A 16744-nucleotide genomic window follows, 5' to 3' on the forward strand; every position below is an offset into this window, starting at 1 on the left:
TTCAGGCGCTCACTGTAGTACTGCATTACTACTTACCTGGTAGTTTAAGTTCACAATAAATCTGAAACCAGATGTATCCAATGTGATAACAGAAAGAGAAGGCGTGCAGAAGTGAGAGCTCGTTCCAAACTAGGTGAAATCACAGTGGCGGTGGTGTGTGTAGGCCGGTGAGCAGTCAGCGGGCTGTGTGATCAGGCCTGGCGTGGTGCAGGCAGTGCTTTGCATACAAATACTCCATTTGTTTTGAGCTGTGTACAGGAAAAGGTCACACTATTCATAGTCTGGAACAATGTATGAGATGCAAAAAACTTTGAATTACCTGTCGAGGCATGGTTGTTTTCCATGCGTTTTATTATTGTGATGCTATTAAATAACACAACTACCTTATTCATTAACATGCAAATGAATAAACAGGACAAAGTGACTGGAAATACGTGGCAGTAATGAACTTACTAAGCTTTGCATCAACAGTTTTTGTTACAGATTGTTATTGGCACATACCAATGCAATGATAATCCCATGTAGTATTATTTTGTATTTACTACTGCTGTATTGTTGCCTACTAGTGATAAGTTATCTGATCTGCATAGATAAGTTTTGTGGTTTAGGTTATTACTTTTTTTTGTCTGTTTCTGAATTGAACTCCAGCGCCATCCAAAGTGTTTTCTAATCCTTGCTGGCTTCAGGGCATATTATGAATAATTTGTGTCCAGGGGCCCATGTCAGCAGAATGCCTGCTTTATGGAACCTATCAATAACAGGGACTGAGGCGGGAGCAGTTTCTCCTGGGTCTTTTAGCACTGAGATACCTTATCTCGAACTATACCTCCTCTTAGGTCACAAATTGTGGCGCACTGTGATTTATTAGGCTTGGCAATGACAACGGCTAAACATCTGAATAGATATTTTAAAGATGGACTCCAAAAAGTGAATAATCTACGTACAAACTGTTCAAAGTGACACAAATCCATGTATTTCTTTGTTTTTGCCTGTATCTGAACGTGTGACACAGATTTGATGATTTTTTTTCGAATGTGTCAGCATCAAATGTCATTACTTTATCCAATAAATAAGATGGGAGCAAGAAGGAAAACAACAGCAGCATATACCGGCTGCATTCCTCGACTGGGCCACCCATTAAAAAATACTCCGGCCAATGGGAATTATGAATGAAGTTCCTGTGTCATGGAAACTTCCCATAACTGGACATCAACCCCAAAATGTCTTCCCTTCTTCGTAAAACAATTAGGGTTATAATTGTGTTGGCTCCTTTGGCTGTGTTCATTTAAAATGTGAACAGCAACATGTTTTATTTCCCTCAAATCCAAATCAAGCTTTAAAATCTGCGGTCTGAGCATATTAGCCGTTTATTGGTTTATCTTTCTGCTTCATCAGATGGTTCAAGCCCAGCAGTAATCACAGCCTGAATTATTCATTGACATTGATGGAAGTGTGTGCTTAGTAGATTTATTAAATCATTATTTATTTAATATTTTATGTAAAATTATGCGCAAACAGTATTAAATTGCGTCAACGTGTTATACCAATATAAATGATGATAAATTATTTTGTGAATGAATAAAGCAATATTGTCCTCTACAAAACTCTTCAAAGCTTATGCAATAAAAGCACAACTGATTTGATTATGTGCAAATAGCAAAGGATCTGGAAACCTGGATACAGAGTCTATAAATAGGACCAATGGAATGAAGACTTGCTGAAAACAGTATGGCTTTAGAAAAGTTTCTCGGGGCAGTGTCATGTGCTCATCATCCTCCTTATCGAGCTATATAGGGAATTGAAACAGCATGCTCCTTTATACGTCTTTGTTCTTTAACTTGTTTATAGGTGCTACGTATATATACTGTATGTCATATCACAAGATGCCTATGTCATCGCCTTACTTGGAAGAGGAAGAAATTATTCATGTAGCAGCCGGTCATAAGACAGTCAGGCATGAGAACTGGATGTGAACCATGGTTACCTTTCTCTGACCCTTATGAAGTGTGTTTGGAAATAGAACTTGCTCTTGTGACAAAGGAGAAAACGCAACTGGTCTGTACCTACTTAAAGCCGCACCGCGTACATAAAATTGAAATACAAGCATTTTTTTTATGACATTGAAAAATACCTCATAAATGTACAAACAAACATGTGCTTTTGCTGTGAGCGGCTCAGCTCTCCTAAGACATGACTAACTTTACCGGGAGTGGGTACGTCTCCGGCTCGTCTCCATGGAGATGTGACTAAAGTCAGCAGAGTTTGAGATTTAAACAGGTTAGCTCCTCATCCAAATCCATCCTTTGATTATCCACTACAGAAATAGCATTATCTGTTTTGAGCTGCTCATTAGGAGCATGTGGCAACTGTATAGTCCGAAATGTTATGCAGTGTGCCTTTAAAGAGACTAGATGCAAGTTGGTCATTTTACGCTCACTACTGCCACCTCAGGTCTTACACGTAACTGCAGTGTCTATATTAAGCTCGTGCATGACAGCACTTCGTACCCGAATTAGCACCTTTTTGAGTGACAGTGCAGGTTTTTAGAGGCAGTTGTGGTGAACCGGTCTGGGCTCATTCAACACATTAGGACATGGCTGGAACATATTTCCTTTTTTTTACATTTATTTATTCATTTGAGCAGAAAAAAGTATGTCAACATTTTACAGACAGAAAAAAAATACAAAACAAGACTTTGTGCTCAAAAGGAGTAGGAAGAAGTTCAAGAACTTATAGTAAACCTACCCCTTATATATATAGGGGGAGGAAAATACTTAGTTTCAACATCCCTTTAAGTCTATACCTATCTACCTACATAAAGCAGTCATGCCCCTAGAGGCCATAAGCACCACTGCAGATGTCATAGGATGTTGCGTTTTTTTACTCATTAATTGTCCGTGAGAGTAAATACTATGCAGACAGAAAAGACAAAGGGAGAAAGAGACATTGTACATCCAAATTACACAATGGAGATACATTTTTTCACTCAAACTTGGCTGTTAATACTGTTTAAGTGGCGCTATCCCGCAGTTAGCTTTGCCCGTTAGCCTGTTTGCTTCTTCTTCGTGATTCCATTAGTGTGAATTGGTGACTCTGACCCGGAGGCAGGAAAGTTGCAGTGGTGGTTTTCTAGCCAGAGACACCAGGGGGAGATGAAAGAACCCCCCAATCGTCCCATTAACACTTGTATTAACCCCAGAGGGACTACGGAAAGGATTTATTAAGGTAAACAAGTTACTTAGTTCTTCTTTAAATGATTAAAATCCATCTTCTGTTAAAACAATCAACAAAATAGTAAAAGTTGGTGAAGAATGATATTACTTCTGACCACTGTAGTTCCTACAGTCTACGTACTTGGAGATGATTGAGGTCTCAGAGCTTGTGACAAGAACAGCACTGACGACATCCCTTTTACTGGTTCATTAAGATGACTTGATTATAGGGCTATGGAGGACACTGAGATGACGTATGAAGTTAAGGTAGCTACACCAGTGTGTGCTCCAATGTATGTATAGAAAAATACCTGATTTGTGTTTACCGGCAAATTTGCTGTTCTTAAAAATGTATCCGGACCTTACTCTAAGACACATCTTGGTGAATCATTTTAATGACTACCATTTTTATCAGGGACAGGTGTAACATCGAGTGGACTTTCCAGGTGTGTCATTACCACAATGATTTGATGGACGTTCACTGGAGAAAAATCTGACAGCTCTCAGCCTGTGCCGGTAATTTTGATGGGTATGAATTGAGAGCAGCAACCTGACAGTGTCTTCTTTTGTTTCCGCTCTTTGCTCACAGCAGCTGGACCTGTCAGGTGGCTATGGTCCACTTGTGTCTCATTCTGTCAGCGGCTCCTGCCCTTTGAGATTGTAGTTTTTGTTAGTTATATACCTAGATATACTTATAAATGCAGTAATACTATGGGAGATGATTGATCACAGTGAACCAATGGTTTTATGAAAAAGAAAAAAAATCTCTCAATGTCTCAATGAGTTATCTGTGTACATGAAAAAACTCATGTGTGTGCGCCAAAAAAGGCCAACATTTAAAAGCCATCATCACTTGAATTAAATGTAGCTACTTAACAGTGGCCTGGGCTAAATAACAGGTACATTAGTTGGCGCTGAAACCATGCTAAATAGTATCAAAAGGCATAAGCCGTGTTGACAGCAATACAATGACACAGTGAAAACTCATCTGCCAGATGGCTCAGGGGAGGGCTTCAACCAAGGAGCACTTTAATCAATCTGATTACGGGGAAATGCTGTCTGTATTTTTAGCCACTCCAAGGCAGACCAGTGACCATTCATTGAATTTGGTGTCATTAGCTTTCATGTTTATCTCATGGACCAGGGGATTTATGTACATAAGCCAAAGAAGTTGAGTCCGCTGTCAAGCTAATATACCATGTTGTTGAACTTCATCTACCCTTCATGCTCAGACTGATGACCGGATGCAGCTAAATACACTGAAGCCGTTTAAATTCCCCAATGACTTGTTTCCCCACAGTTTTAGAGATTCCTCAGAATTATTTTTAAACCTCAAATGCCCTAGAAGCAAAGAAGATTTGTTCTGAGTGAGAGTACTGGGTGTATACATGCATATTGTTTTGCCACTTGCACTAATTTAATTCCTCCCAGATGAATGTTAAATCTTAAGCATCACAAATCCCTTAAAAAGCTCCAGAAGAGCTCCAGCCATGTTGTAATGGCATTTCTAACCACTCGTAAAACAAAAACCTGAACACAAATGTTTTAAATAGTTGGAAATAGAAAGAAAAAAAGATTCAGTCTCTTCTGATCCCGTGTCTCCCCGTGCTGCCCCTCCCTTCACACTGCTGTCAACAAAACAAAGTTATAGAAAGAGCATAACTAGGGTTGTGGTTATTTTTGGTAGTATTAAAATCACAATTATACAAACTATTAATCAGTTGTTTCTCCTTTTGCTCTTTTGTAAAGCATAACATGTAACATTCTTTGAAAACACATAAAGCTGTGCAGATTATGATATAAAACCATCAGGCAAAGCCTACAGTCCATTATACTTATTTCAGCTATTTCTTTTTCAATTCTGTCATCATTTATTTATTGACCTTTATTTAACCAGGATAGTCCCACTGAGATTAAGAATCTCTTTTTCAGGGGAGTCCTGGCCCCAGAGGGGAATCTATTATACATGTTTTTAGTGGTAGGGGAAACCGGAGTACCCGGAGGAAACCTACGCAGGCAGGGGGAGAACATGCAAACTCCACACAGAAAGGCCCCATCCAGGTGGGAATCGAACCCGGGACGTTCTTGCTGTGAGGCGTGCACGCTAACCGCTGCACCACCGTGCCGCCCAAATGCCTTAGTCATGCCTTAGCACAAGGCAATTGTTTAATGAAAACTGTCATATGAAAACACCAACAAATCTGTCTCCCTAAGGATTTACCCAGTTTAAAACCTGATAATGATGTAGTTTGACCTCTACAAACATGTTCTTAAATGCATTTCAGATTTCATGTTTGCGCTGAGCTGAATCTGAAAGGTCTGTTTAAAACTCCATGCAGCGCTAGCATGTCCCTAATTGTTGCCTGAGTAGTTGAGGATTCTACTTGAACTAGAAAAGATGCATTAATCATGGACTGTGCTTTGTCATATGAGATTTATCACGATGATGTCAGTGGATGATTTATGTAAATCTTTGTGGATGCCCTGTTTCTGTGTCCCACTTTTACACCTGATAATTTTTTAGTCTGAACTCCAAACAAATGTATTTTTGGAAATGACTTGTCACTCCTTAGATGAAGTGGTCATGGTTGGTCAACAATTAGTTCAAATCCTTCCCTGCTTTTACCATAACGTGGCAAGAGACTCGGTTGACCTCACGTGTGTGAATACAGTTCGTAGGAGACGCTATGCAAAAAGAATGTATAGCTAGTGCTAATTTTGAACTCCAGTTGCTGGTTGGGCCTTTCTGCACAACATTAAAATTACATGTGTAGTTCCTTTTCAATTTCTTTCTAAAAACCTACATGTAATACAAATCATCAATTCACACAAACTCAGTTCTGCTTCGACTTAACCTGAGAGATGAACATTTTTAATTCAGATATGGTTTTAACTTCAGTGGGTGGTGAGTTCCACGTCTTTTCTGAAAAAGCCGACTCACAGTGTGGAATTGTGCAGTCATGATTGACGAAGCTTCAAGTGATTGTTCCTGTTGGATCATTTTTAGACAGTGCCAACATTCAGTAAGAACAAAATTACCTTACAATAATTTGTTGGAGAGTTGTAGCTCAGTTAGTATATATTCAGCCCAAGTCCCAGAGGTCGGCTGTGAACTCCCACTGGTGCATTAAGCAAGACACTTAACTTTATCTCAAGGGACTTCCTGGTCAAATAAACTGGGATTGCCTATTTAATTTAATATTATATATATATATATATATTCCTCTCTTTACATGGAAAAATTAGCAAATGTCTGAATAAAACTGAATCTAAATCTAAAGGTTAAATAATGAATGACTGAATGAATGAATGAATGAATGAATAGATAAATAAATAATCCAGTTTCTGAATCCCAGACGGATCGTCCCATGGCTTTGCTCACCCTAACCTTGCAAGTGTGAAAGAAGGACAGTATTTTTTATTGTGCTTTTAGTGTTAGATTGGTGTAGTGTGCCACATTGAGCTGGGTCACTGTGATGTGCCGTGTGCGTCTGTAGATGCAGGTGTGTACAGGCCTCTGGGACTCACAGCTACTGCATCACAGATGTGTTTGCTCTAATGCAGGACACACTGCAGGGGATTGCTTGGAAAAACCTGTCCATATGAGGCAATGTTCTGTGGCAAACATAAGCCACTCATGCATTTTACTGTATTATTCACATATGACCAATTTGCCATGAAGGATTTAGAAAGTCAGTGGCTGTTTATATTTTTCACAAAGCATGGTTATTTTAAAATGCTATTTATACCATAGATATGCCTGTTAATTCATTTGTGTTTGTTCTGTCTGCATTCAGTCACTCAATGAATAAAAGTCCTCAGACCATCCAGAATTGCATAAATGCAATTCTGGCATAGCTATAGCTTTAAGAATAATCTTGACTGCTGATGAATACTTCTCTGGGACACATACAATATGTATACCGCTAAGCATCATGGGATTAGCAGCAATAATAATCTAATGGAGAGTTTAAAAGGTATGATACTGGAGTTATTGTTCACATTAAAACACTTGGACACCACAGTGTGTTAGATGGATTTACCGGCAGTAACTCAGCAGCTAACGGAGTTGTTCCACTGCTTTTTTATTATACTATTTTTTAGCTAATGTTAGTCAGTGGAAAATGTATGCTAACAGCTGCAAAGATGGCGGATCTCCATGGTAACAGTGGAATATCCCGATCTCTATAGGAGAGTGCAAATAATACCATCATGGCTTTCAACAAGCGGCCCATATGCATCAGGAGACTGAATGAGACACTTCAGCAAAATTGCATCACAGCTGGTGTTCTATATCAACGCAATTGATTTCCAAAATCAATTTCAATCCTAGAGCAGGCTACTGTAATTTTTTCACCTCTGAAAGGTATACTTGTGACCAATTTTTGTGTGATATTTTTAGGCCTGGAGAAAAACAAGAAATAGCTATTGTGTTCTTAAACACATTACAATTATGATCTGAACCCTACTTAGCTTGTATCGCCTTTATAAATAAACATTACAATCCAAATGAGTCCAACCAAAATCTTTCTATAGAAGTAAATAAGAGTAGAGGCAACCGTTTACTTGTAAAACATGAATTCCCAAGATCCCCTCAAGTTTTAGCAGGATAACAAAACCAAATTGGACTTGTTCATGATGTTTAGATGTTTAGAAAGTGGTTTGTCCTCTTCCATCGACAGCTTGACCACTGGTGATCACATGTTTGATCCCCAGCAAGACTGGATTGTCTGTGTTTGTGAAGAAGCATCTTTGCCGCTGCTTACATATCCAGCTTGCCAGCAAATCTCATTCTTTCCAAAGTTGGCCCTGGCCCCTGTATCTCATTTCACTACTGCCTGCATTTTGCTGGTGATGTCCGCTCAGATGACACACCACAGCGGAATCTGAACTTCACTTTGAGCAATAATGACACTGATGCTAATAGCAGACAGTTAAGGACATACTTTACCAAAAGCATGTGTTAGAACTTTGAGATAGAGCTGCCTGTGAACCATAGATAGTATTTTTGTTTTATTTTGATGCCCCCAGTGTACTCCGTTAACTCTGTCTCCTTCCCTTCCTTGTCCTTCCTCCCTTCCTCCCGCTGTCTGTAGAAGTGTGACTGCCTGCTCAGTCTGGAAGCCTATTCAGCCGACCAGAAGCGCCGTGTGTGTCAGTGTCTGAAGGACAACATCGATAAACAGCTTCAGCTTTACAGGAGGGAGCCCCCTGGTCCGCAGTTTGAACAGGTTAGTAGTACATCTTATACTTTTTTTTTTTTGTCCCCGAAGAAGGGTTAAAGTGGCGCTGTGCACACATGAACACATGGCAGTGCATATATTTGTGCATACCCCCATAACAGATGCTCCGTGAACTGCACACACTAATGTATAGCAGCATCCATCTGTTACATCTTTTCCCTCATTTGGAAAAAAATAAAGTTTTTTATTTGCACAGTTTGTGTAGTTTTGGTATTTGGGAAAATCTGTGGGATTGATTACAACCCTGAGAAATTAAGAAAGTGTTTAGAGGAGAAAGTGCTGAATCACAAGTAATGGCTGGTGAGATTAATTTCTTTCACCCACACTCTTAAACACATTACCATAAAGGTGCAAAGTGCTGCTGAGTTTGCATTGTAAGTGATCTGAAAGTGCTCGCTGGACTCACCCCTGATTCGTCGGTTTCTGGGGAGCCATAAGGAAGATTACTGTTGCATTGTGAGGTCATATTTGGCTTTACCAAGGGAAATCAACTACACTGATACGGTAAATCTACTTCACAGTTATTTGATGGGGATTTTGAGATTGAAAAACACTGGCAATTTTTTAGGAGGTCAAAGCAATTTGCTGAGGACTTATATGTGTTTCAGTATTTGACATTTCTGAGCATTTCTGAGAGATGATAAAAGCAACCGCTCCACCCAAAGCCCAAAAGTTCAACCCAACAAGCTGAGTGCTATCAAGTATTTAACGAAGTTTAAGAAAAGTGGTACTAAAATTATAATTAAAAAAGAAGGAGGTAAAAAGCTCATCAATAAGGTTAATTTGCCCATTTATTAATCTGTGTATAATGGACTGAAAGGGAATGGAAGTCATATGGAAAAGTAGGCAAACATAGGCTATTTCTTATTCAGCTAGTGCCCCATGTAATTTCTGAAGGTCCTGTAGCGGCCTCCAAACAATAAGAATTAACTTGTTTACCATAGTAAATCGTTTCCGTAGTCCCTCTGGGGGTAATACAAGTGTTGATGGGATGATTGGGGGGTCTTTAATCTCCCCTGGTGTCTCTGGCCAGAAAACCACACTTGCAACTTTCCCTGCTCCGACCCGGAGGCACAATACACACTAATAGAATCAAGAAGAAGAAGCTAACTGGCTAACAGGCAAAGCTAACTGCGGGCTAGCGCCACTTTAGCAGTATTTACAGCCAAGTTTGAGTGAAAACAATTATCTCCATTTTGTAATTGGATGTACAATATCCCTCTCTCCCTTTGTCTTTTCTGTCAGCGTAGAATTTACTCTCACGGACAATTACTGAGTAAAAAAAACGTAACGTGCTACAACACCTGCAGTGGCACTTATGGCCTCTAGGGGCATGAGTTTCTTAGTTCAGCTTTATCATTGAACGCTTGAGAACCCCTGCTCTAATGTCAATAGGTTTGCATTGCTACGTTTTTCCTACATTTTACGTTAGTTACCATTACTTTTATTTACTGTTCATTAATTTATTTTAATTTTAGTTCCGTCTCTTGATGCTGTCAATGATCTAATCACAGATTTATTTCATAAAAAAAAAGATTTTCCAATGTGGTGCCATGTACAAAGCTACTTACATGTTTGTGTCAGTATAGCGTCTCGGCGCGGTTGTCACAACCTTTTACTATAATATTCCATTTATTAGAAACTGAATGGCGCCCCGAAGGCAAACATGTTTAATCATAGCATTTTCATGAAAATAAATTAGCTCACTTTTGATTGTGGTTCTGCAGAGTACCTCAGAGGCAAGCAGTTTGTATTCGATTTCAAGTGGGTTTAGTTTTATGTAAATTAAGCTTTCAAAGTGTAGACAAGAAGAGAATAGCTTTGCACTACATGTTGTGTCATGATGTAGCTCCATGTAATTCTGACAGGTGTTGAATGGTGTCAAATCAAATAACAACAAATCAATAACAGAATTTATTGGATTATTTACTCTTTTCTCTTTACACTGTCAAGGCTTCCATTAGTTAATCCATTAAACGCTGTGGTTAGTTAAACATACACATACTTCACTTTACAGTTGGCCATTGTGAGAACTGTGAGAGCACGATGTAGCTTGAGAGGTTAAAATCGTACAAACAGAAAGTGAGTAAGCTTACAGAGTACAGAAGGATCGAAACATGACCAGTATTATTCTTACTATTATTATTAGCCATATCAGCAACATCAGTAATAGATATTGCTTGGGATGAATATCGGCCAATAAATCTGTCTGGCCTTGTATGAGAGCCAAGAACACTTCGAGGAATCTATTAGAACTCTTTGCTTGCCTGCTTTGACCGACAAAAAGAAGCTGCATAATAAACCTGCACTTCCAATAGACAGACCGTGGACGTCCTTCAGCCACTCCTGGCTCTCAAAAACAGGTGCTCCTCACAGTAGATGCTTAAATCGCACAATCTTTTCAGGTTGACACAGTTTGGACTTCGAAAATGTAAGGACAATTTATATATAATCACAAAAGCTCGCTTTATAATTGTACTACTTAAACTGTAAAACTGAATTTTATATGATGTAAAATTAGAATCTTCTGACTTATGTTTTTGTTTATATTGTAGTAGCTTCAAGTCATCTAGTGTCAAGCCTCTGGTATTACATAATACATTACCTTTCCTTCATGCTCTGCCTTGTACAGGTATAAGTGAGGTAGTTCCTTCCTGGGAAAGGCACAGTTCATCAGACTCCATGTTTGATGGGGGGCAGTGCACTCCTCTCAGCAAGAGGACAAAAGAAAGCCATAGTATTGGCAAAATACCACAAGACTTTTTGCTGACGTTAATCGACATTTTGTTGGCTGTAGTTTCCCAGGATAGAAGTTGACACTTGTAACATAATGACATAGGTAAATGCTGTCAATACTCCGGTACATGCTTTTATTGCATAGTTCTATGAAGAACTGCTTTTTGTCATACTGTTCTCCAATGTGTCATGACAAAGTTTAATTAAGTGACAAGGTGATGTGCTTAAACAATAGAAGATAAGATAAGATAAGATAAGATAAGATAAGATAAGATAAGATAAGATAAGATAAGATAAGATAAGATAAGATAAGATAAGATAAGATAAGATAAGATAAGATAAGATAAGATAAGATAAGATAAGATAAGATAAGATAAGATAAGATAAGATAAGATAATCCTTATAATCCTTTATTGATCTCACAAAGGAGAAATTCACTTGTTACAGTCGGCATTCAAGAAGATCACTCAGAGTTAATAAAGTGCAGCTGATACAGAGATTATTGCACACAAGGCCTTCCTCTGTTGTGTTGTGAGCTTCTCCCAGTCTCTATATGGTTCTTCTGGAAAGACAGAAGGTTTGTTTACCTGCTTTACTAGTTTCGAACACTTCCTGATCTTCCTCAGAAGCTTCACATAGTGGTGAAAGTGACGTGTCATAGCAGCTTACATGGATTTACCAGTCAGTAGGGAGAGCTTGTACCCCCTACTGACGCTTTCTCCAGGATGGCATCCCAGGTGTGGGATAAGGTGTATGCTCCATCATCCCGGTTCATAGATGTTGGTGCACAGTTCCTGATCTCGAGGGCTTCTCTGATCCAGCGGTGATACTTGTTACTTTCAGATAGTGTTCGAAACTCGTAAAGCAGGTAAACAAACCTTCTGTCTTTCTAAAAGAACCAGTTATAATAGTTTTGTCGAAAAAGACAGTATGAATCTTTTGCAAAGAAAAAAGAATAATAAGTGCTCCTTGCTGGCGTACGCATGATGTGAGCTGGATCAATGAGGAGAGAAGCTGTGGGCAGATAGGAAGTGTCAGTGAATGTGCAGTATTTGATGAGCAGCATCTCACTACGAGAGCACACTGCATTTTAAACAGAGGCACACATTAACAATTCTTCAGATTATCAGTCATAATTCATCACAATCATAAATAATGACTTTTGTCATTCATTCCTTCAGATGACATGTTTGGATGATAACTAGATCGCAGACAGACAAATCAGTTATTCTTGTGGTTGTGGCACTAAGTCCTTAGTGTATAAGGTATTAGCCACTAAACATCACTCTGGCTACCACAAGCCTCTCAATTTTAAAATTGAATTAAGTCAAGAAGGAAAACAGCACAGTCTGCAACTCACAAGAGAGACGAGTACATTCCAAAATGAATTAATTGACAGGGGACTTGTCCCATTTCCATTATTAGGCTTTAGTTTAGTTTATAACTAAATTGGTAGTAATGAAGCAAAAGCCCAGCCTGCTAAATGCTAATTAAAAAAAAGTCAAAATTAACACGCGTTGGCTGGGCTACACATGCAGCGACAAAGAATGAAGTGACAATTTGCTGAGCAATTACCCCATCAAGAAACTATTTGACAGGAGACAGAATCTGGTGTGGAACAAGACAACCAGTCTGAGAAAAGCTGAAACTCCCAGCCTGGGGTTATGAAATAAGAAATTTCACTGCAGAGGATGACAAGTGTAAAATAGAAATAGGGACTTACTTGGAGGTGTCATGAAAAATACCTTGGGAAGTCATGGAGACATTGATAATGTCAGGGGACGCAGATTGGGAGGAACAAAGGCAGGAGACAGAGAGAAAGCAAGCTCCATGAGACTTTGAAGCTCAGAGAGAGTTAGGGGTCTTCATCTGGCAACAGCTGCTCACATGCTGCATTCAAGAGGAAAGAAGTGTGAGTGTTGTTTGAGATTTCCAGAGCGGAGCCAAGAGGGAAACTAGTCTGAGGATACCATTTTCCTTGTCATATTCATATTTGTAGAGGTTGTGGATGTGCTAGAAATATGATGATGAAGATCTGAAGATATTTTCAAATATTGTTGACTGGGCTGGTTGAGTTGAGTTGAGGTTGAGAATCCAGATTTGAAAACCCCTTCACAAACTGCAAGATGTGTCATAATATTGAGAAAATCCAAGCTCTTTAATTATAGTATGGACATTTTTTCTTAAATGTTTTTTTTATATTGTTAAAAGTCTAAATGTTAAATAGGGCTAAATTATGATTAAGGTGCTGTTTTTATATTGTTTGTTAATACAGTCCGATCTTAATGTAATGAAAGTTAACGGTGTAAATGAACGTTTCTGGTGATATTGTATCATATTGTTTCACATTGAATTGTAATTGCCGAAGTTGTGATCGTCTTGCATTGTGCAGACCCACATATTTCAAACAGGAAGATGATTTCATACTTATTTTTCTGCAGGCTTTTCACTTGCTTCCTTCTATTCATTCCCACTTATATTCCAGCATCCAGCTCTCATTGTATATATATCATTGCTGAACAATGGAGTTCCTCCACATATGCAGACTGTATTTAATGGCCCATGCAATTCCCAATAGCCAATACGTTCCTCATGTCTTCAGAGTAGACTTGCTCTTTTCTTCCCATTGTCCTCAATTAGACTCAGTTGAATTCCACTGATCTTTGCCTCCTTTTTTCTCACACACACAGATCCATTTGCGCATGCTTACAACACAGCCATCACACACTGCACGCTAAGTTTGGGACATGCCTCAAATGGGGTTAGGATTGAGTTAATTTGGGTTCCTTCAAAGCTTCTATGAAAGAGTGAAAGTGAAAAAAAAGATCTGTGTGTCATATAGAAGAAAGGAATTTGTTGTTATTGCGATATGTTTTATCTTTGTGCAAAAATCAGGCAAATAAGTAAAAAAAAAAGATTACTGTTCACAACTTCTGACCCAGATTCTTCAGGTGCGTACACACCTAACTGGTCGAATCGCGTTGCCGCTCCTTTTTGGTCACTGGAAACACTTGTTATCAGCCACTCGCATGTGTTCTAGAGGAGCCACAGCTGCTGTGTGATTCTTTGCTTGTGCTTTGGTGACAGCGGAATAGGTTTACTTCCTTTCTCTGACACTTGACACTTAATGCAAACCTTGGCGCTTTCCTCCCTCCTGCCTCTCCCGGATATGATCTCAATACGTGTGGTTTGGAGTGTGCAGTACCTGTCTGTCCAGCGAACATGTCAACATAAAATCCTGTTTAAAACAGGTTTGTAATCCAGTGTGTTCTGTATTGTGTATGCGTTTCAAGTTTATTGAAGCCTAATATTCCTCTGATCAAGGCATTTAAAACCACAGTTGCTGTGGTTTTAAATGCTCTTTTCAGACCGTGTTTCCGTTTCACTTGTGTCTTTATGATGTAGTAGAGGTCAGGTTATGTTGCGCCAAAATCCCCCCCCCCAAAAAAAAATCTTTGGAGCCAGGCTTTTAAGCATTGCAAGGTCCAAAGCTACATAGGAACGCTGTTTACCAAGTGTCTTTTGGAGTCGCCCCTGGCCACCAGGGGGTGGTATTACAGCAATGTCAGCTCCCCTTTATTGTGCAGTGAGCGAGTGAGCGAGAGAGTGAGTGAGTAGAGTGAGTACTCACTTGCTCACTCACACGCTCGATCACTCACTCACTCACTCACTCTCTCACTCACTCGCTCGCTCGCTCACTTTGCTCACTCACTCACTCACTCACTCACTCTCTCACTTGCTCGCTCACTCGCTCGCTCGCTCACTTTGCTCACTCACTCACTCGCTCACTCACTCTTTCGCACACTCGCTCGCTCACTTTGCTCACTCACTTACTCTCTCACTCGCTCACTTTGCTCACTCACTCGCTCAATCGCTCTCTCACTCTCTCACTCACTCACTCACTCACTCACTCACTCACTCACTCACTCACTCACTCACTCACTCACTCACACAGTGACAAAATGCATAGCGTCGGACTAATCTCTTGTCAGTTTTAAACATTCATGTTTTTCTTTGATGGAGGAGCATTTGCATTTGCTTTAGTTCACCATCAACTATTCATGAGTCTTATATAATTATGCATTTGTTCACTTACTACGAGCCACACTTGGAAGGTAGCGTCAGGCATGAAATCCATTCTTGCTATTTTAATTACACAGATTGTCGCACTTGAGAGCTAGACTTTGCCCCAGTTTGCAATAGAGCTACGCAGGATAATTGCTTAATTTGCAAATTATAGGCTCCCCACACAAAGGTACATCCCATTAGCCACGTCATGAAGAAAAGCTGCTGTTTTTAAAGTGTGGATTTGTGTTATGCAAAGAAAAGGAATCCCCTTTCTATCAAGTCACCAGCCTTTGTGCCAATCCCGCTCCTTGATAAATCATCTCAATCAATTTCAAATGGTTTATTGGAGGAGCATAACTACCTGAGATACAGTATATGATGACTCCATCCAGACACACGCTGACTGTGTTCAGTGAAAGCCGTGGCCCAAAATATCCTTCTCTTTTGATTTGATTTTGATACCCTGCGTTGATTTGCTACCAACCAACTTTCTAAAAATAGCACTTGAAGCATGTAAAGGGGAAAGAGAGAAAGGACACTGGCTGGTCTCAGGAGGTTTGTGTTTGATCTGCTCCAGAACATCCCCACTATTGCAGCTTTATAATCTGAGACATTTTTAGAATTCCATCATTCTCTCTCACACCTCCATCGTGCTCTGCTCCATCTGTGTTTTTTTCTTTTTATATTTTCTCATTTCCCCCACCCCTCTCCGTCACCGAATCCGTCCTTTACCCCCTCCTCCTCCTCCTTCCCCCCCCTCCACCCCTCTCACTGTCTTTGCACACACACAAACACACGTCGGCTCTCATTTTATTCTGAGCTAAGGTAGGAGCTGGTACTGCAGCATCATAACAGAACAAGAAACTAACAGGAAGAAATCGCATACTCTGACACTGGATTAGCAGACCGGCCGCTCTGTATGCGCCCCATCGGCGAGAAGGTTCATTGTGCCGCGTTTGTTCTACTTTGGGACCTAGACTTTAAACTCAAACACACCCAGATGCCTGTGAACAAGGTATGTTGTCATTTTGAGCTACAAAGAGGGATTTTTTATTATTTCTATAATTATGATGTATCGTTTGCCGAATGACCTTATGATGTGTCTTTCTTGTTCATCCACAATGTCAGTTTGAATAAAAGGTTTCTTATTTAGGAACTTTAGTAACTGTTCATCAAAGCTGTGCTCTGAGAAGATGGATGACACTTGTTCGAATGGCCTTTTCCTTTGTTAATGTGTACAAAACGACTAAACAAATACTGTTTGGTGGCACTGCTCTAATTGTTGAATTTTCTTAATTTCTCCAGCCACAAGAGTTTGATTACATTCTAACATAATGTGATAAATTAATATGCAAATAACGAGGGAAAGGCCATGCTAATTCAGTCGGCCCTCATTAGACTCAAGAAAGTTGAACCTGATTCTTCAGATAAATTGTGTTAATGGTCCTTTTAGCTCTTTGTTCCGTACACATAATTTACGTCCAT

The 16744-nt window shown here is 39.6% G+C and overlaps 1 protein-coding gene across 5 annotated transcripts in view; it reads left to right on the forward strand.

The window, feature by feature from the left end:
- The window catches only part of rgs3a (regulator of G protein signaling 3a), a 77610-nt gene that overhangs the window by 24414 nt on the left and 36452 nt on the right, over positions 1-16744 (forward strand). For 4 of the 5 annotated variants that reach the window (XM_079580881.1, XM_079580880.1, XM_079580879.1 and 1 more), the window contains one exon: positions 8309-8443. In XM_079580881.1, coding sequence (XP_079437007.1) covers positions 8309-8443 — 135 coding nt within the window. Of the gene's footprint in view, positions 1-8308; positions 8444-16074; positions 16275-16744 lie in introns of those variants that run through there. The other variant, XM_079580883.1, reaches the window with a different exon arrangement.

The sequence above is a fragment of the Gobius niger genome, assembly GCF_951799975.1.
Source record: "Gobius niger genome assembly, chromosome: 2".
In the NCBI taxonomy this organism is placed as follows: domain Eukaryota; kingdom Metazoa; phylum Chordata; class Actinopteri; order Gobiiformes; family Gobiidae; genus Gobius; species Gobius niger.